This window comes from Antechinus flavipes, chromosome 2 (genome assembly GCF_016432865.1).
Source record: "Antechinus flavipes isolate AdamAnt ecotype Samford, QLD, Australia chromosome 2, AdamAnt_v2, whole genome shotgun sequence".
NCBI classification, from domain to species: domain Eukaryota; kingdom Metazoa; phylum Chordata; class Mammalia; order Dasyuromorphia; family Dasyuridae; genus Antechinus; species Antechinus flavipes.
The window spans coordinates 422,749,822-422,770,806 of record NC_067399.1 but is presented as its reverse complement, the minus strand read 5'-3'; the positions used below and the strand labels follow the sequence as shown (position 1 = coordinate 422,770,806).

At 38.2% G+C, this 20,985-nt stretch overlaps 1 protein-coding gene across 1 annotated transcript; it reads right to left on the bottom strand.

Annotated features, from left to right (window-relative positions):
• Positions 1–2,507: 2,507 nt before the first annotated feature.
• FOXI1 (forkhead box I1) lies at positions 2,508–7,887 on the bottom strand. The gene is made up of 2 exons (XM_051973729.1): positions 6,464–7,887; positions 2,508–4,346 (listed from the first exon to the last, which is right to left on the bottom strand). Exons 1-2 carry the CDS (start codon positions 7,032–7,034, stop codon positions 3,784–3,786), a joined length of 1,134 nt encoding a protein of 377 aa, XP_051829689.1. The 5' UTR covers positions 7,035–7,887; the 3' UTR covers positions 2,508–3,783.
• Between the last annotated feature and the right edge of the window lie 13,098 nt (positions 7,888–20,985).

Genomic DNA, 20,985 nt, shown 5'->3' with positions numbered 1-20,985 from the left:
GTCTTCTTGACTTATTATATCACAGGTCCTCTCAGTTCTATAATTGACCACAATCCTCCTTTCTCCTACCTCAACAACTTTATTCGCAAGAGCAAATCCCCTTTTGCTAATCAGGAAAGGGAAGATATTTCCCCAGAAAAGATATTGAATAATATACCTGATTTCTCCTTGCCTTCTATTTTGTCTCTAATCTCTCCCTAGCTTCTTTTACTTCAAGCCTTCCTATTTTTTCTCAATAGAATTTTATTTGTCCACATACATGTAAGGATAGTTTTTAACATTCATTTTTGTAAAACTTTATATTCCAAATTATCTCCTTATCTCTCCCCTCCCCAAGACAGAAAGCAATCTGATATAGGTTAAGAATCCTTTTAAACCTATTTCCATATATATGTAATATTGTGCAATAAAAATCAGGCCAAAAGGGGAAAAAATCATGAGAAAGGAAAAGCAAACAAATATTTTTGTGTTTGTGTTTGTGCTTTTTTTTTTTTTTAACCAGGTAAAAGAGGCCATTCTTTGCCTCATTTCTTACTTCATCTTAATCTCTGACTGGACATTGCCTAAATTATACTGAAACCTGTTAAAGACCTTACCTTAGCACTAACCCTAAAGTCAATAGGACCTGAGTTAAAATCTGACCTCAGACACTTAACACTTATTAGCTGTGTGATCCTGAGCAAGTCACTTAAACCCCCGATTGCCTCACACAAAAAAAGAGAAGAAGAAGACAAAGAAGAAGACATTAGCTTAAAAAGGTCAAGCATTGACCACTGCATTGAGGGTCATCTCCAGTCATCACTATTTATATCTTACCACTGGACCCCAATGACTCTGGAGGGGAAAGTGAGGCAAGTGACCTTGCAAAGCCCTCTGTTAAATATATCCAATTCACTTCCATGTTGCGGCATCCTCTCCCTAATATCATGGTCCTCTTCAACAATAAAGAACATGACAATTCTGGGTTCAGACCTTAAGTACAGGATAGACTCCAAATTGTGCATCCTAAGAGACTCTCATGTCCTTTTCATCTCTGTCTTAACATCTTCCCCTCCTCCACTAGACTTTCCTTTATTCTCCAGAAAGACCGACCAAAGTGCAATGTGTGGAGAGATAATCTGGCTTCTCATCTAGCTCTATCAGCCTTTTCTTATTGATCTCCAGTTCATTTTACAGATGAGGTAGATGAGGTACAAAGGGATAAGTTCCTTGCCCAGGATCACGCAATTAGTAACTGAGGGCAGATTTGAATTCACAATCTTTTGACTTGAGGCTGGACATGCTATCTAGCACACCATCTAACTGCCCCAGCTCTACCAGCTAGTGACAATTCATGCAGAATGCCCTGGGACAGGTAGCATGATGACAACTGTTGGTAAACCCCTTGTGCAAAAAGTCAGAGAACCCCTGAAGAATCTCCCCAGGAACGGCTCCCACCCAAAGTTCCTTTAAAGCACCATGGTACATTGGATAGCATGCTTTACTCAGTCAAGAAGACAAATTCAAATTCTGTTTTGGGATTTTTTTGTGTGAAATTGAGTAAGTCACTTAACTTTTCTGAATCTCTTGAACTAATCATAGAATTACAGATTTACAGGTGACCCTTTCATTTTACAGATGAAGTAAACAGTGCCCTGAAAGATGTGGATTTCTCAAGGCCACAAAGAGAGTAAATGGGAGAGTGGGATTTGAAATCATCTCTGTTGACTCCAAATTCATTTCTTTTCCACTATGTCATGTTTTGAAGAACTAACTTCTTCTTCTCCCTCTCCTCCCCTTCCTTCCCCTTCTCCTTTTTCTCCTCTCTCCTCATCAATAAAATGGGGATAATAAGAGTACCCACCATACAAAGTAATGATGAGGATCAAATGAATTTATATATCTAAAAGCACCCTGTAAACCCAAAGTACTACAAATGTGAGCTATTATGATTATTAATACAATGGCTAGCAGACTAGTGAGAAGTAGCATAGCATAGTAGAAAAAGTAAGCAATTCAGAGTCAGATTCCCAGATTTAAATTCTGTCTCTGACATTGTTGTAGGAACTTGGGGAAATTTTTGAGCTTGTTTTTCCCAATCTGTAAAATGGGGTTAATTCTACCTCAAGAGGTAGGATTGTTGTATAGAAAACATGTGTATGCATAAGTTATTGTTACATTTTCTGCTTCCAGGGACGCCACTCAGACCTTCTCTGTACCAAGCAAAAAGACATATCTTCAAGGTCTTTAGGCTCAAAATAACCCCCTTCCCCCTAGGCTCTTCTCCCATCTGCTCTCAGTTGGAAATCTGCTGCTGTCTGTTTAATTTGAGGTCTGCATCTTTCTCCCTCCTAGAGTTTGGAGGAAGTTGGCAGCCCTCAAGGCTCGCACCTCTCCCTGCCAGCCTATTCTGTACCAGACATTGTCAGGCAGGCCAGGCCAGCCAGCTTGAGGCTTTTTCCGATGTGGATTTGGCTCAGCTGCTTCTAAACAGTAAGAATTTTGCCTCCTAAGTAAAGGCCACACACTTCTGCACAAAGCTTTTATTAATAAAAAATACTTCCAAGTATGTCTTGTGTGTGATGAAAGCTTAGAGTACAAAACATATACAAAAAACAATAACATAAAAGAACAAAAAACAATAATAATAATAACAACAAAACTAAACAATCATAATCATGGGAAGGGCTGCTCAGTCACAATATACAACACTGTAGGTAGAGTTCTCAGTGGTTGTCTCAAAACTTGGTGCAGGAATCTGGCGGATTTTCAGGACTTTGGAGAGGGAGGTGCTGTCACCTCTCTGAAGCTGACGTTTCTCCTTCATCTTTCCCTTATTTCTGGCTATAAAAAGGAAGGTTTTATTCTATTAGTGTTTCTCTTGGATAGCACCAACACCACATTTTCAGTGGCCCATGACACACGGGAAGTTAAGCTTTGAGGGAATTATACATTGGCAATGCCAGGAATATCAGGTTCATAGTATTTCTTGTCTCCCAGGCAGTGACTATTGTGGGGCTCTCTAGCAATGGTGACCCTTTGGCTGGGCAAGTGTAAAGCAATGGGGAAGCTGGAGTTCTTTCTCTTTGGTAAGTAAACTGCTCTGCTCCCTTTGCTGAAGATATGGTGGGAGATGCTGACTCCAGACTCCAAAGGGTAAGAATATTAAATCTTAGATGCCCTTAGTTAGAGCCAAACAAGCAGCATTTCCTACCAGCTTCAGTATCTATGGCTTAGATTTTCCAGTGTTGTTCTGAATTTCCCCTCAGGAAAGAGGAGGAAATTTGAACTTTTTGGATTTTCTAACCCCAAGAACCTAAGCAATATCTCCCCAACTAGATTGCCTAGATCTGCTGTCCCTGGAAGCACTTACTAATAAATGCTTCCTAAGTAAGGTTCCATCGCTATGATTTTGTGTGCATTTGTATGTTGCATGTATGTTTATATGGGTTTGTGCATGCTTATGTGTGAGATGGATTTAGTCAAGTCTCTGAACAAAAAGTAGTTTATCTCCTACCCTTCTGGACCAGATTTAGAGGCAGCTAAGTGACATGATGGATAGAGTGCTAGTTCTGGAATCAAGAAGACCTGAGTTTAAATCTAGCTGTAGACACTGTAGACCCTGGAGAAGTCACTTAAATCTTTACATTGCCTTCCCCCAAAAAAGAAACAAAACAAAAAAACAACAAAATTCTGGACCAGATTCCAAGTCTCAAAAGTCAGGATGAATAGAGCTACCTACTGAGTGAGCCCTCTTTCTCTTTTCAACCCTTCCTGTCCTTGCCCAGGACATTGTTCCTGCTTCTAAACCTCGGTCCCCTCCCTGGGGTAGAGAATGCTGTTTGTGTTAATGCTGTTGTAGAAATGAGTGTTGAATTGGTTGAGGACAGAGCCACTGTAGCCAAGGTGGTTGGAGGGAATGGGGTTGGACCAGTCACCCCCACCTCCATGGCTGGGAATATTGGGGAGTGGGGAGAAGGAGTTGAAACTCAGGAAGTTCTGACCCATCTTCTCAGTGCTCTCAGTGTTGAGTCCTGGAGGAGCCCCCCCCGAGCGGCCTGTAGAGTTGGAGCCACTGACATAGGTGGTCATGGTGGACAGAAAGCCCGTGAGACATGGGTTGGTTGATGGAGAAGGGGGAGAACGCTTCCCTGGGGAGCTGTCAGAACTGGGAGAGGCACTGTCTAACATGTCCTGGGCATCTGTGGTCTTGGGGCTGCCAGACAGGAGACTGTCCTCAGATTTCTCTGAAGCCAAGGAACTCGTGCTGGATGTGACATCGGACTTCCTTTTTCGCTTTCTGCGGAAATTTCCATTATCAAACATCTTCTCACAGTTTGGATCCAAAGTCCAGTAATTTCCTTTTCCTGATGAGAACCGGGAAAAAATCATAACTAGAGAGACATAATCAGGTTTCCTTCTCTTGTATCACCATTAATTAAAACCCAAAGTCATCAAAGATTCAATTGTGGAGTCATAGACTATTGAACTTGGAGTCAGCAAGAGCCAGGTTCAAAACTTATGTCTGGTACTTAATAGCTGACCATAAAACAAATGACCTAACCTCTCTCAGTTCACTTGTGGATATAATGGGGATAATAGCACTTTCAGTAATCATCTCATAGGACTGCTCTGAGGTATAAATGAGATAATAAAGTACTTTACAAACCTTAAAGCAGCATTTAAGAAAGCTATTATAAATAGACTGATGAGAAGCATTCTACTTTCTAATCACTCACAAGTATGTATTTATTATGTGCCTATCCTATGCTAGTAGATATAGGATCACAGAATTAAAATCTTATTGATGACCTAGTCCAACATTCTCAATTTACAGACTGGGGAACAGAAGGTAAGAGAAGTCATGTGACTTGTCCAGTGATGAACAGCTAGTCGAGACAGCCCCGAGTCTTGAACCCAGGTCACCAGAGCAAAGGTTTTGAGTTAGAAAAGAAAGAGGCTATCTAGTCCATTGCCTTCACATATTAAATTAAATGACTGTCCCAAGGTCAGGTAATAAGTAGAAAAGCTGAGATTTGATCCCAGAATTCTTTCCCCTTTGACAATTCTATTTCAACAAATGTTCTTAAAGCTCCTATCATAGGCAAAATCTGTTGTACTAGGTGTTGAGATAGAGAAGGATCCAGTCTCTGCCCCTGAAAAGCTTTCTCTCTGAACCATTTCTTCTACAAACCAGAAGTCCATTGAGAGATATTTTTCCAGTTTCCAAGGCTCTGAGATGAACAACAATTTTAATTCCATCTCTTTCAAGTTCTTAACTCCAGTCTCCTGATAGAAGAGGATAGTCAGGAAATAATGTGGGATGATAGGAATCACATTTCTGCTTTCACATTTCACATTCCCTCCCCTTAAGTTATCTGGTAGTATTCTCTAATTATTTTAGACATGTTCATCTTCTCTCCTTAATTAGATAAGCAGTTCATTAAAGATGGTGACCACTTCTTTGTTTCTCATATATTTATCAGAGGTGCTATTTTTTTTCCCATGGGATTCTGAATTGGAAGGCACAGGACATCAGGTAGTCTACATGCTATCATTTTATAGATAAGCAGACTAAGTCACAGACTGGCAAAAATCATTTGCCCCAGAGACACAAAGTCAGTAGCATGGGGGGAAGGGTATTGACTTTAGAGACTGAGAATCTGAATTCAAGTCTAACCTCTGATTCTCATAATCTGTATAACTTTAGGAGATCACTTAATCTCTGTGGATTGTAATTTCCTCCTCTGGAAAGTGAGGGAGTTAGTTGCAAAATGCAGAATGAGACATATGTCTTTGAACATGCTCAATGGGGAAATTTGTTTTACTTATCTATGTGTATTTGTTACAATGATTTTAATTAATTAATTAATTTTTAATCCCAAGAGGGATAGTGGAAGTAGGAAGAAAGAAAAAGTAAATGCTTGTTAATTGGGGGAAAAAAAGTAACAGGAAAAAAAGAGAGGGAGAGAAAAAGAGAGAGAGAGAAAGAGAGAGGAAGGAAGGAAGGAATGAAAAAAAGGAAGGAAGGAGAAAGTTGGATGAGAAAGGCTCTAAGGTCCTTCCAACTCTAAATTTGTGATCCCTTGAACTCCAAACAGAGCTTCTTAATAAATTCCAGAGCTTCTTCAACTACTCCAGGCAAAATGTTTCATATGGAGCTGAGTGTACACCATGGCCTCAGTAAATACATAAATTGAAATGAAATATATATGACAGGTTCAAATAGGATCCATTTCCCTGACTTATAGGATTTCTCTCTTATCTTTAGAGGTTAAATGGGTAGTAAAAAGGGGTATTCATTGGAATACTCAATCTTCATTTTCTAAATTTGCTTAGTAGGATTGAAAATTGGGATTCAGTGGCTTTAAATCACTTCCACATTCACGCACACACACACACACACACACACACACACACCCAGGTCAGACAGTACAGAGATGGTCTTTCCAGCCCATTTATTTGAGTTTTCTAGGCCCCTTACCTGGATCATCCTCATCCCTGGGCACTTTCTTAAAGCAGTCATTGAGAGAGAGGTTGTGCCGAATGGAGTTCTGCCAGCCAGCCTTGCTCTTATTGTAGAAGGGGAAGTTGTCTGCCACATATTGGTAGATCTGGCTGAGTGTCAGCCGCTTGTCCGGTGCCCCGTGGATGGCCATGGCAATGAGGGCTGAGTAGGAATAAGGTGGACGCACCAGCTTCATCAGCTCTTCCTGGGAAGGGATGGGTAGCCAGCCCAGGTCGGTAGCCCCAAGGCCATTGGGCAACAGCTGCCTCTGCATGCCATAGGACTGGGGTAGAAAGGGTCCGGGGTTGGAACCTGGGAGGTAGGGTGGAGGGGTGATAGCAGGCCCATTCAGCCAGAGGTAGGGATTTGGTGTAGCCCCATAGTCCCCACTGTTATCATAGCCCGAGGGACGCTGAGGACTGGGCATGTTCTGTGGGTGGAAGAAGTTCTCATAATAGATGTTCATCTCAGGGGGCTCCTGGCCAATGTTGGGGAACTGGGGGCTGCAGCGGGGTGGGGAGTGCGCCTGGAGATCAAAGGAGCTCATGGTCTGACTTCTGGGGACCGGTGGCCCCTTCTAAGCTACGGTGCACCTGGGCGAGGCTGTTCCTGGAACAGGTGCAGCAGCTGGACCCAGGCCCCACTACTTATACACCTGTGCAGTGTTTAGCCTTGGGCTCATGCTCCACCCCAGGGAGGCAGGGACTGGCTGGAGATCGGGCTGATAGGGAGCTCCTTGCCTTGGGGGAAGGTTGGCTGCCCTGCTGAGGAAAGCACCTCAGCAACCCCCCTCCAAGGCTCAGACTGCCTCCTTCGTATAGATGAATTAAAGGGAATTCCCCCCAGCGGCACCGAAGGCGGAAAGTCTCCCCTAATAATGCTGTGAAGCCTGGGAAGCCCTCTCCCACTAGCTTATTAGAGCTGAAGTTCCAAATGCCCCGAGTTTCTCTCTGTGTGTCTCTCTGACTGTCTCTCTTTGTCCCTCTCTATCTTTATGTATCTCTGTCTTTCTGTGTGTCCCTCTTGTCCATCTCTTCTCTTTTCCTTGGTTTCTCTTCTCTCTTCATTCTGCAAAGGTAATCAGCAATTATGAGATTTTGTCTCTGTCTCAGTCTCTCTGTTTCTCTCTCAGTTTGTCTACATCTCTGTCTGTCTCATTCTCTGTGTGTATATCTCTGTGTCTCCATTTCTGTCTTTCTCTGCCTCTATTTCTGTCTCGGTGTCTTTGGGTGGGTGTGTATTTCTGCCTCTGTCTTTGTCTCTCTGTTTCTCTCTGTCTCTGTCTCTGTCTCTCCCCTACCTTTCTCTCCCCTTTCTTTGCTTTTCTCCCCATTCTCCAAAGATAATCAGCAGTTATGAGTCTGTCTCAGTCTCTCTGTTTCTCTCAGTCGGTCTACTTCTCTGTCTGTCTCATTCTGTGTGTGTGTGTGTGTGTGTGTGTGTGTGTGTGTGTATGTTTCTGTGTCTGTTTGTCTTTCTCTGTGTCTCTGTCTCTGTGTGGGTGTGTCTTTCTGTCTCTGTCTCTGTCTCTCTGTTTCTCTGTCTCTCCCCCACCTCTCTCTCCCCTTTCTTTCCTTTTCATTCTCCAAAGGCAATCAGAAGATAATGAGATTGACTCTGTTGAGTGGATGCTCAAATCCCTTCTCTCAATCACCTCTGCTCCCTTGGATACATTCTAGTAGCAAACTCTCGGTGAGCCCAATCAAAGGCATCATCCCACACAAGGGCACAAAAACAACCAAAGAGTTCATGTTCTAAGATATATACAGACAACAGGAGCAGCTCTCAACTGAGGAATCATACAGAAAAATGGACATAGATTAGATTCAAAAGAGAGAGCTGAGTTGTATATTTTAATATTCCCCATGTGTGTGCTCACCAGTTTTTTCCTTTATGGGCTTAATGTGCAGGATGGACAAGAGAGCACTTACAAATGAGGAAAGAAATAAAATGAAGCTAGGATCCTGAACTTGATGACTACTGGGCGGGGGGGGGGGGGGGGGGGGTAGGTTGGTGAGATCAGCCAAGGAATCCGATGCTCAGATTTGGATCGCGAAAGAATTTAAAGATGATGGTCCCTCATTTAAAAGATGGACAGAGAGATTGAGAAAAAGAGGTGACCCAGTCAAGGTCATATAGTAGCAAAGTCAGGATTCAAACCCAGATGTGATTCCAAATCTAGCATATTTTCACACTGTGCAGTTTCACTGGGAATATGCTGATTTGGGAAGCAGAACACCTAGATTTGTCCCTAATTCTGTCATAATTACAAAGGGTTTAGTCATGTAGCTCTCCTTGAACTTTGATGTTTTAATCTGTGAAAGAGGAATATAGCTTCTTTCCAGGTACTTCTCTGAACCCCAAATTCTGAGAGGAGGAAGGGAAGATAAGACAAAGGGAAGGTGAGGTAACAATATAGATAGTTTCTACACTTTCGACTTGCTTTCTGTGACCTGGTAAGGAACCAGATAATAGTCCGCCGGAAGAAAATCAAGTCACTACTCAGAATCCTTCTAGTAGAGTGATCTTTGGAAATCATCTAGACCAACCTTCTCATTATACACATGGGGAAACTGAGGCCCAAAGAGAAGCAGTGACATATCCTAGTTTATAGCAGAGAGGGTTCTCCCTACTGACAATCCAGGGATTTTCCCCACTCCATCAGACTGCTTTGGAAGGACACAACTGTTCAGTCACCTAGCCAATAGTCTCTGTAACATTAGTTTTTTTTTTCCGGAATTGGCTTGAGTTCTTTATAGTTCATTAGTCATCTGCAATTTATGGCAGTCAAGGTGATGCTGAGGTGAAACAGAAGGGGAAGCAGAAGGATCTTTTCTGTGTGATTGTTTCTTCTGTTCTAGAAAAGGAGAACAGAGCACCATGGGCTTATCTGGAATGATGCTTAGATCTAAGAAAGTTGTCATTTTTGCCCCTAGTATCTCTCAGGCTTTAAAAATCTCCCAGGCACACAAAAAATGGAGGTGCTACTGCTATGATAACAAGTCTTAACTTTGCTACTTTTAACTCATGTAACCTTTCTGTGGTCATGTTCACATTTATAAAATGAAGCAATTGGACTGGAAGACCTCATCAGTAAATCTTAATATGGTGGGAGCTAAACTGGCTGTACAGGAGGCTAGCCCAGATCATCCAGAAATCTTGCCCCTTTGAGAACTGCGTTTTATAAACCCAGCATAATTTCCAGTCCAGGATAGAAGTCTGTCTGCTCCAAGCAGGAAGTGAGTCAGCCAGCAAGGTTGGCTCTTCTATATGGCAGAAGGAAAGGGATATAGATAAAGTAGAAGGGGAAACATCCCTAGTTCAAAGTTTACAGAGGAGAGGGTGGGTAGAGACAAGATGGTGGAGAAAAGGCAGAAACTTGCCATAGCTCTCCTCAAAATCCTTCCAAACACTTCTGAATAATGTCATAGTGTCATAAAACTATTCCTAGAGTGGCAGAACTCACAAAAGGATGGAACAAAGTAATTTTCTAGCCAAAGACAACTTAAAAATTCAGCAGGAAAGATCTATCACACCTGGATGTGAGTAGAGCATAGTTAAGTGAAGGACACAAGAACAGCCCCAGCAAACAAGAAAGAGGTCTTAGGAGCCATTGAATAAGTAGCATCAGATGGAAAAGCTTGTGGAGATCTCAGCCCACAGATGGTCAGAGGCTTTGAAAAACTGGTAAAAGGAGATTACAGGAGTTTCTTTGCTCACACTGAGGCAGGACTCTGTGGCTTTGTTTATACTTGATCCCGGTAGTAGTGCTGGGCAGTTCCAGGGTGAGGAGGAGCACTAGCATCCCAGAGCTTGTGGTCTCAATGGAGCAGGGACCCACATAATAGTTCCAGGGTAGGAAAGATTTGAGCACAAGCCAGAAGAGTAATAAACACACTTCTCCTTAGATCATACCACCTTGGAAGAACAGAAAACTTACAGGTCCCTATAAGAATCTCCAAAAATAGCTGCACAAATTCTCTGAAGCTTGGAACAATGCACTGACCATTTTAGGAGCAAACCCTTCATTTAACAGAATTAAAGTACAAGTAATAAGCTGGGAAAATGAGCAAACAATAGAAAAAATTCTGAAAGTTACTATTGAGAAACAAGACAAACACAAACTCAAAAGATAATAAAGTCAACGCTCCTGTATCCAAAGCCTCCAAAAGAAATATTAATTAGTCTCAGGCCTTGGAAAAGCTCAAAAAGGATTTTGAAAATCAAGAGGGGGGGGGGGTGGAGAAAACCTTGGGAAGTGAAATTAGAGTGATGTAAGAAAAGTGTGAAAACGAGTTAATAGCTTGATAATGGTCACACACACACATATACACACAAATACTAAAGAAAATATTGCCCCAATAACAGATTAAGTCAAAGGTAAATCCAGTACAAAAAGCCAATGAAGAGAAGAATGCCTCAAAAAGCAAAATTAGCTAAATGGAAAAAAGAGACACAAAAATTCACTGATGGAAAAAACTCCTTAAAAAATTGAATTGGGGGATAGCTAGGTGGTTCAGGAGGACCTGAATTCAAATCTGACCTCAGACACTTAACACTTTCTAGCTGTGTGACCCTGAGCAAGTTACTTAAAATGCTAGTTGCCTTAGTAAAAAAAAAATTGAATTGGGCAAATGGAAAAGGAGGTACAAATGCTCACCGAAGAAAATAATTCCTTAAAAATTAGAGTTGAATAAATGGAAACTAATAACTTTACAAAAATTATGAAACAATAAAACAAAATCTAAAGAATGAAAAAACTAGGAGACAATGTGAAATATCTCATTGGAAAACACCTGACCTAGAAAATAGATCCGGAAAAGAACATTTAAAATTATTGAACTCCTGAAAGACATGAGCAAAAAAAGAGCCTACACATCATCTTTTAAGAAATTATCAAGGAAAGTTTCTCTGATATTTACAGAAAAGTAAGTGGGAAATGGGATTAAAAAAAGGGAAGTTTGAGTAAGGGACAGTCAGAAGCAAAACACTTCTAAGGAGAGACAGGGTAAAAGGAGGGAGAGGAGGGAGAAAGAGAAAAAGAGAGACAGACAGACAGACAAACAGACACAGACACAGACACAGATACAGACACAGAGAGAAAATAGAATAAAGGGGGAGGGTGAATAGGATAGAGAGAAATACAGTTAGCAATAGTAACTGTGAAAAAAATTTTGAAGTAAATTTCTAAAGGCCTCATTTCTCAAACAGATAATTGAGTCAAATTTATAAAAATAAGTCATTTTCCAATTGATAAATGATTAAAAGATATAAACAATTTTCAGATGAAGTAACCAAATCTATCTAATGCCATATGAAAAAATGCTCTAACTCATTTCTGACTGGAGAAATGCAAATTTAAACAATTCTGAGTTACTACCTTAATCCTATTAGATTTATTAATAGGAAAGAAAAAGAAAATGACAAATGTTGGAAGATAGGTGGGGAATAAATGATACATTAATGTACAATTAGTAGAGCTATGAACTACTTCAACCATATTGTAGAGCAATTTGGAACTTTGAGTGTAAAACTATGAATACTTTTTGACCTAGCAATATGACAATTAGATCTGTATACTGAAAAAGACTTTTAAAAAGAACAAAAAAAGAAAAAATCTATGTGTACAAAAATATTTATAGCAGCTCTTTTCTTATAACAAAGAACTAGAAATTGAGAGGATATTCATCAATTAGGGAATGACTGAACAGATTGTGTTATGTGATTATGATAAAATGCTATTATGACTTAAAAAATGCTCCCAGAAAGACCTGGAAAAACATATGAGCTGATGCAAAATGAAATGTACTGTATACAAAGTAATGGCAATATTGTAATATAATCAGCTGTGTTTCAGTTATTCTCCACAACACAATGATTCAAGACAATTTTGAAGGACTTGTAATGAAAAATGCTATCCATCCCAGAAAAAGAACCACTGGTGTCTGATAGAAGCATACTTTTAAAAACTCACTTTTTCTTGAGCTTTTTTGGGAGGTTGTTTATGTTTTTTTTACAGCATGACTAACATGGAAATGCTTTGTCTGACTATACATATCTAAATTCCATTGAATTGCTTGCCTTCTCAATGAGGGGAGTGGAAAGGGAAGAAGAAAATTTGGAACTCAAAAATGAATGTTAAAATTGTTTTTACATGTATCTGAGGAAGATATAATACTAAATAAAGTTTTAAAGTAAAAATAATAATTAAAGAAACAGAGTTTAGAAGATTTTTTAAAAAGCACATCACAGCACTAAGCATCTGTGGATGATATTCAGTCATTTCAACCATATTCAACTCTTCATGACCCTATTTGGTGTTTTCTTGACAAAGATACTAGAGCATTTTTTATTTCCTTCACTAGCTCAATTTGCACCTGAGGAAACTGAGATAAACAGGATTACATGAATTATCCAGGGTCACACAGCTAATAAATGTATCTGAAGTTAATTAGGTTTGATTCCTGATTCCAGACCCAGCTCTCTACTCTATTCTAGCTGTGGAAAAGGTATGACAAAGGTATAACAAATGAGGATGACTACCCCAGGTTTTAAACCCTCTAATCCCACAATTTTAATGTGGTGCCAGACTAGCTGGTGGTAAAACAAGGAAATGAACAAAAAAAAAAGACTTTATCACACCTAGCCCCAGTCACCCACAAGTCACTCTTCCTTCTCTATTTCTTCCTGCCTATACTTTTCAGGCTGCACATTGTCCTTTGTACATCACTTTAAACCTACTTTCAGATGAATTAAAATGTTCAGTGACAGGGGAGAATGGATATCTGTGTATCCTATAAATATATCTTAAGCCTTTACTATGCTGTGTGGTATGTGCTGAGAATATCAGGTCAAAAATAAGGCATTCTTGCCCTCAAAAAGTATATTCCATTGATGGAAACTGTGCATACAGATATATGTAAATGGGAAAAGAATATTAAGTAATTTCAGAGAATACTAGTAATTGGAATGATTAGCAAAGTCCTCTAAAGAGAGGATTCCCAAGCTGAGCTTTAGAGGAAACTAGGGATTATATAATGTGAAGGGGAAGAAGTAGGACATGCCAAGAAAGGGGAATAATCAAGACAAAAGCACACACGAGGAGCCACAAATAGGCTGATTTCATTAGAATGAAGAATATGAGTTCATAAGCCTAGATAAAGAAGCTAGTGGCAAATTGTAAAGGATTTTAGCTGTGTGATCTTAAAAAAAGTTACCTAACCTCACTGATCATTAAGTTTTCCTATTTAAAAGAATTAAAATTACTTGCAATAACCTACCTTTGGGGATTGTTGTGAATGAAGCACTTCGTAGAACATAAAGTCTCGTAGAAATTATTATTAACAATATCTTTAATTGTATTAATTTCAATATAAATCATATTGATCAAAATATGAGCCAGTGGGCTATGCATATGACTCTCTATCCACACAGGTTTTGTCAACAGAGGAAAGACTGGTGAATCATAAATCAAGGGCTTAAGACTTCAAAGTGGTGAAGTGCTGATAAATGTTTAACAATCAGCTCTCAGGGAAATTAAAAATAGAATCTGGCACACTTTTAAGTTGTCTGTATCATTAAAAATTTCTCTATCCCTTTAAGTCTACAAAATCAACAAAACAATAAACTAAGCCCTAATTTGTAAGTATTCTCAATTCTAATGTGTAATGCTTACCCTGAAAATGTAACAATCAACTGAGTTTGAGCTTCCTTGGAGGATATTTAATCCAACTCCCTCAATTTACATATACAGGGAGATTAATTGATTTACTACATTAGTAGTAAACCATCCAGAATCATTGCACTTTTTTACTGTCTTCTATTATCTCAAGCTCTGGAAGGTACTACTGTGCTGTAAAGGCTCTGAATACAGAAAGATGCTCTTTGGCTGTTGTCCAAGGCCCAAACTCTAATTACTGTGATGATAATGTGGCATCCCACTGAAGTAGGGCTTTCCCTTTTTTTTTTTTTCAATCTTGTACTAAATTGTTCTAAAAGGATAGTTAAATGGCTCCCCCTGGTGGTCTCTTCTCTAAATAATACAATTAAAATCTGGAAAGAAAGTTGACATCTTCAGGAGCAATAAGCAAAATTTCTATACTTTCCTCAAAGTCAAGGATCACCCTAAGGAATATTTGCTCTTCATAGTTGGGTGTTTTCAGAGCAGTCTCCTTCTGAAGGGGAGAAATAATTAATGCTGTTTCTACTGGGGTCTTAGTTCCAACTGTCAGTTTTCTCATCTGTCAAATAAAAAACTTATACCAAAGGTGGCTTAGGGGCCACTTGAAACACAAAAACCAGATTAAAATGTAAGTGGGAAATATTTTCTGAGTCTACTACAAACAAGACTACAAATCAATTTGGAAATATCTGATAAAATAAATAAAAATACAAGAAAATATGGAAAACTTTAACATGCGATTTTCTGAATCACTATGTATCCACAAAGTTCCTTATATATGATATAGTTCCATTTCTACTTGAGTTTGACAGCTTAAAACACATTATACTAAAGTTTCCTTTAAGTTGCAACATTCAAATTCTCACAAAATCATCAAATTAAGTTTTCAATTCTTTTTTTTTATTAAGTAAAATTATTGTTCTTGTTCTTGTAAGTGATGGTCCCTTGATAGGAACAGAAATAAAAGTGATACTGTTGTTGGAGTTGTGAACTGGTTTAAATATTTTAGAGTGCAATTTGGAACTATGCCCAAAAGACTATAAAATTGTGTGTTAACTGATGCAGTGAAACCACTACTAGGTCTAAATACCAAAAAGATAAAAAGAAAAGGGAAGGGACCTTTTTGCACACACACAAAAAAATCAGCTCTTTTTAATGTAATACAATAATTATGGGTCTTTTTCATTTAATAGTATTTTATTTTTTCCAATTACATGTAAAGATAGTTTCAAATTATTTTTTGTAAGATTTTTTGTTTCAAATTTTTTTCCCTTCCTCCCCATGACACTAAGCTATCCAAACTAAGTTATACATGCACAATCATTTATTAGTAGTGTTGTAAAAGAAAAATCAGAACTAAAAGGGAAAACTATGAGAAAAAAACCAGCAAAAAAGTACAAATAGTATGCTTTGATCTGCATTCAGTTTCCATAGTTCTTTCTCTAGATGTGGATGTCATTTTCCATCACAAGTCTATTGGAATTGTCAAGAATCACTATATTGCTGAGAAGAGCTAAGATATTTTATCACCACACAATATTGTTATTACTATGTGGCATGTTCTCCTGGTTCTGCTCACTTTACACAGTATCAGTTCATATACCTTTTTCCAGATTTTTCTGAAATCTGCCTGCTCATCATTTCTTATAGAACAATAGTATCCCATTATGTTCATATACCACAACTTATTCAGCCATTCCCCAATTGATGAACATCCCCTCTATTTTTAATTCCTTGCCACTACAAAAATATGCAGCTCTTTTTGTAGTAACAAAGAATTAGAAATTAAAGGGATGTCCATTAATTGGAGAATAGCTGAACAAATTATGGCATAATTATAATGTTATATCATTGTGAAATGAGAAATGATGAGCAGTCAAATTTTAGAAAAATTTGGAAAGACTTACATGAACTGATGCATATGAATAGTAAAGTGAGAATATTATACACATTTTTATTAAAGCTTTTTATTTTTCAAAATATATGCATGCACAATTCTTCAACATTAGCCCTTGCAAAATCTTGTGTTCTGATTTTCCCTCCCTTCCCCCATATCCTCCCCTAGATGACATGTAGTCCAATATATGTTAAATATGATAGAAATATATGTTAAATCCAATATATGTGTACATATTTATACAATTATCATGATGCACAAGAAAAATCAAATCAAACCAGTAAAAGAGAGAGAAAGGGAGAAGCAAAATAAAAAGCAAGCAAGCAACAACAAAAAGAGTGAAAATGCTATGTTGTGAAGCATATTCAGTTCCTGTAAAGGGCTGAGGCTTGAGTTGATGCACTGAGGTCCCAAGCACATGAGGCTAAATAGTAATTGGACCTTACTCTATTAATATATAAGCTTGGAGAAAGAATGGCCCCGCCCACTCTTTGTGCAAGTCCTGATGTGTTGTATAGGAAATGACGATTTTGTTGCGTGGAGGCAAGGGAGTGGGAAGGGAAGCAGAAAGAGAGACTGCTGGCTGACATCTTGTCACAGCTGCTCGCATTGCTATCGCGACTGCCCTTCACCTCCAATCCCCCTCTGCTAGCTGGCTTCCTGTCTGCCCATATTGCTATCGCAATCCTTCTTCACCTTTTTCTTGGTCTCTCCACAAGTTCCCACGGTCTTTTATCTGGGTATACATGACTCTCTTCATCACTAAACACTTGGAAATGGTTTGGATCATCTCATTGTTGAAAAGAGCCATGTCCATCAGAATTGATTATCATATAATCTTCTTGTTACTGTGTATAATGATCTCCTGGACCTGCTCATCTCACTCAGCATCAGTTCATGTAAGTCTCTTCAGGTCTCTCTGAAATCATCCTGCTGTTCATTTCTTACAGAACAGTAATGTTCCATAACATTCATATATTACAATTTATCCAGCCATTCTCCAACCGATGGGCATCCGCTCAGTTTCCAGTTTCTAGCCACTACAAAAAGGGCTGCCACAAACATTTTTGCACATGTGGGTCTCTCTCCTTCTCGTTGGGATATAATATTTCTTTGGGATATAAGCCCAATAGTGACACTGGTGGACCAAAGGATATGCACGGTTTGATACATTTTTGGGCATAGTTCCAAGTTGTCCACCAACAATGTATTAGGGTTCCAGTTTTCCCACACTCACTCCAACATTCTCATCTTTTCCTGTCATCTTAGCCAATCTGACAGGTGTGTAGTGGTATCTCAGAGTTGTCTTAATTTGCATTTCTCTGATCAATAGTGACTTGGAGCATCTTTTCATATGACTAGAAATGGTTTCAATTTCTTCATTTGAAAATTGTCTGTTCATATCCTTTGACCATTTATCATTTGGAAAGTGGCTTGAATACTTATAATTTTGAGTCAATTCTCTATACATTTTATAAATGAGTCCTTTATCAGAACCCTTGTTTGTAAAAGTTTTCCCAGTTTATTGCTTCCCTTCTAATCTTGTCTGTATCAGTTTTGTTTGTACAAAAACATTTTAATTTAATATAATCAAAATTATCTATTTTGTGATCAATAATGATCTCCAGTTCTTCTTTGATCACAAATTCCTTCCTCCTCTAGATATCTAACAGATAAACTATCTCTATGGTCTTCTAATTTATTTATAATATAATTCTTTGTCTAGATCATGAACCCATTTTGACCTTTTCTTGGTATATGGTGTTAGGTATGGGTCAAAGCCTAGTTTCTGCCATACTAGTTTCCAATTTTCCCAGCAGTTTTTGTCAAATAGTGAGATCTTATTCCAAGAGCTGGGACCTTTGGTTTGTCAAATACTAGATTGCTATAGTTATTGACTATTTTGTCCTGTAATCCTAACCTATTCCACTGATGAACTACTCTGTTTCTTAGCTAGTACCAAATAGTTTTGATGACCGCTGCTTTATAATATAGTTTTAGATCTGGTACAGCTAGGCCACCTTCATTTGCATTTTTTCATTAATTCCCTTGAAAGCATTGACCTTTTGTTCTTCCAGATGAATTTTGTTGTTATTTTTTCTAGTAAGTAAAATAGTTTCTTGGGAGTTTGATTAGTATAGCATTAAATAAATAGATTAGTTTTAGGTAGTATTGTCATCTTTATTATATTCGCTCAATCTATCCAAGAGCACTTAATGTTTTTCCAGTTGTTTAGATCTGACTTTATTTGTGTAGAAAGTGTTTTGTAGTTTTGTTCATATAGTTTCTTTCTTTCCCTTGGCAGATATATTCCCCAATATTTTATATTATTGACAGTTATTTTAAATGGAATTTCTCTTTGTATCTCTTGCTGTTGGATTTTGTTAGTGATGTATAAAAATGCTGATGATTTATGTATCCTGCAACTTTGCTAAAATTGTAGATTATTTCTAATAGTTTTTAATCAACTCTGTAGGGTCATTGTACACATTTAACAGCAATAGCATATGATTATCAACTATGAATGACAGCTTATCTCAGCAATACAATGATCTAAAACAACTACAAAGAGCTTACAATGAAAAAAAATGCTATCCATCTCTAGAGAAAGAACTGATGAAGTCTGAATGCAGATCAACACATACTTTCTTTTTTATTTTTAGTAATTGTTGTGTATTTTCTTTTGGTCTGTGTCCTCTTTCACATAACTAATATGATAATTTGTCTTGCTTGATTGAATATATATAACCTATATCAAATTGCTTACTGCCTCAGGAGGAGTTGTGAAGGAGAAAGAAAATTTGGATTTCAAATTTTTTAAATGAATGTTAAAAATTTTCTTCAAATGTAACTGGAGAAAATAAAATGTCATTTAAAAAGAAATAAAGGTTTTGCAAAACAAAATATATTAATAAAAAATAAACTTAGAATGTGAAAAAATGATAAAGCAGTCTCCTCTAGAGTCTACATAGGTTATAAGAATTTGATATTCCTACTCATGTACTTACTTGAGTCATACAGATCATAGCAATTGTTTTTCCTTAAGTAAACTGATGGAATTAAGTTAGATTGGTTGATCTCTAAGATCTCTTCTGAACTATATATAGTATGTATATATATACATATATGTATGTATATATATACATATATATATTAGGTCTGATATTCATATTTAAGATTCCCTATGACTAATAGAAGACTCAAGCTTCACTAACTAACATTTTACTTTCTTGGCTTGTTTCTTCATCTGTAAAAATGATATGGTTGGGCTAGATAATTTTCTTTGCTTCAGATATGATTTGGGTTTTTTTTTTCCATCTACATCTGCTTGCCAAGGTCTATGTTTGGAAAAACCAGGATGGAGATAGTCTATCTTTGGAATTTTGACACCTCTTAGTTTTAGGACATACATTATCAAATCTTGAGGTTCATTTTGCTGCCAAGGGTTTAGCTGAAAATGGCTTAATATGTTATCCTTTTCAGTGATAGTTATATTCTAAATACTTCCTCCAATAGAATGCAAGATCATTGACAGCAGGAATAGTTTTGATTTTTTTTTTTTATTCCCAGTGCATGACACATAGGCTGTACTTAATATATTGTCTGTTGGATTGAATTGAATCACAATTCTGAAAGTCAAAAAGAGTTTTCAAAACATCCAAAGGAATGATTTTGGAATCGGCAAATTTCTTGAACTATGACAGGCCAGGGGGAAGAGGCTTCTGGGTAGTCGTGATGGGGTCTCCCACAGTCATTCATTTTATATTTCTTTCTTTATCCACTCATGGGGCCAGCTCTGATCACTGACCAGTGAGAGTCAGGACACCAGCTGCAAATGCCCAGATTGTCATCAGCATCTTCTCTAAGAGAAGGGTTTCTGAAGCAGTTCCAGGATTGGCCTGGAAAAATGCAGGTATGGAAGTTTGAAAAGCACACACACACACACACACACACACACACACACATGTTCATTCCCATCTTTGTATCTTAGCTTTTATCATCCCCCCCTTCCCTCTCTTCTATTTACTGCATTTTGAAATTTTACCCTTCAAGGCCCAGCTCAAGCTCCATTTTTTGCATGAGACCTTCCCTAATCACTTCAGTTTTCACTCATTCTCCTTTCCTCTGAATTTCCATAACCCTTAGAGTCTGTATCCCACAATGTATGATTTCATTATTTTGTTATTCAGTCATTTTTCAGTCATGTCCATGACCCCATTTGGGGTTTTCTTGGCAAAGATATTGGAGGAGTTTGCTATTTCTTTCTCCAGCTCATTTTATAGATGAGGAAACTGAGGCAGAGAGATTTAAGTGACTTGCCTAGAGTCACACAACTAGAAAAGGTCTAGGGCCACATTTGAATTGAGTTCTCCTGACTTCAGGCCCAGTGCTTTATCTACTGCAATGCCTAGATGTCCTTGGATTTCATTATGGAACAACTCATATTGTTCTCTCACTGTTTCCATTATCTCATTTCCATAACACTGAATATCTTTTCTTTGAGGACAAGGACTGTGTTTTATAGCTTTCTTTTATCGCCTACAAAACATGACATAAGGGGAATGAACATGTAGTAGGTGCTCAATAACTTTGTTGATTCATTGGACACGGAATCAAGTTTGGAAATTTCCCTGAGGATTGGGGATTCTTCCCTTTGCCCAAAATAATCAGTTCACCTCAAAATTCTTGGCATCAATTATGGAGTTCACCAAAGAAATGATCAATTCTGGGAGAATATGCTTTGTGATTAATGCCTAGGTTATTGTATAACCTACAATTATAGGTTGTAAGTGAGGCTGAGATACTGGACATTAAGGAGGACATTAGATTTCCCAGAGAGGACTGGGAGGCTGTCATAACTCCTCCTTAGGCAGAGGATACAAGGAAGAATAGAGTATTTTTTTGCAGAAAGGACATGGT

Excerpts from the sequence above, each read along its gene's own strand:
- FOXI1 (XM_051973729.1), bottom strand. The coding sequence starts at position 7,034 with ATGAGCTCCTTTGATCTCCAGGCGCACTCCCCACCCCGCTGCAGCCCC. Across the intron at positions 4,347-6,463 it reads CAGGGATGAGGATGATCCAG|GAAAAGGAAATTACTGGACT; the intron begins GTAAGGGGCCTA and ends GGTTCTCATCAG.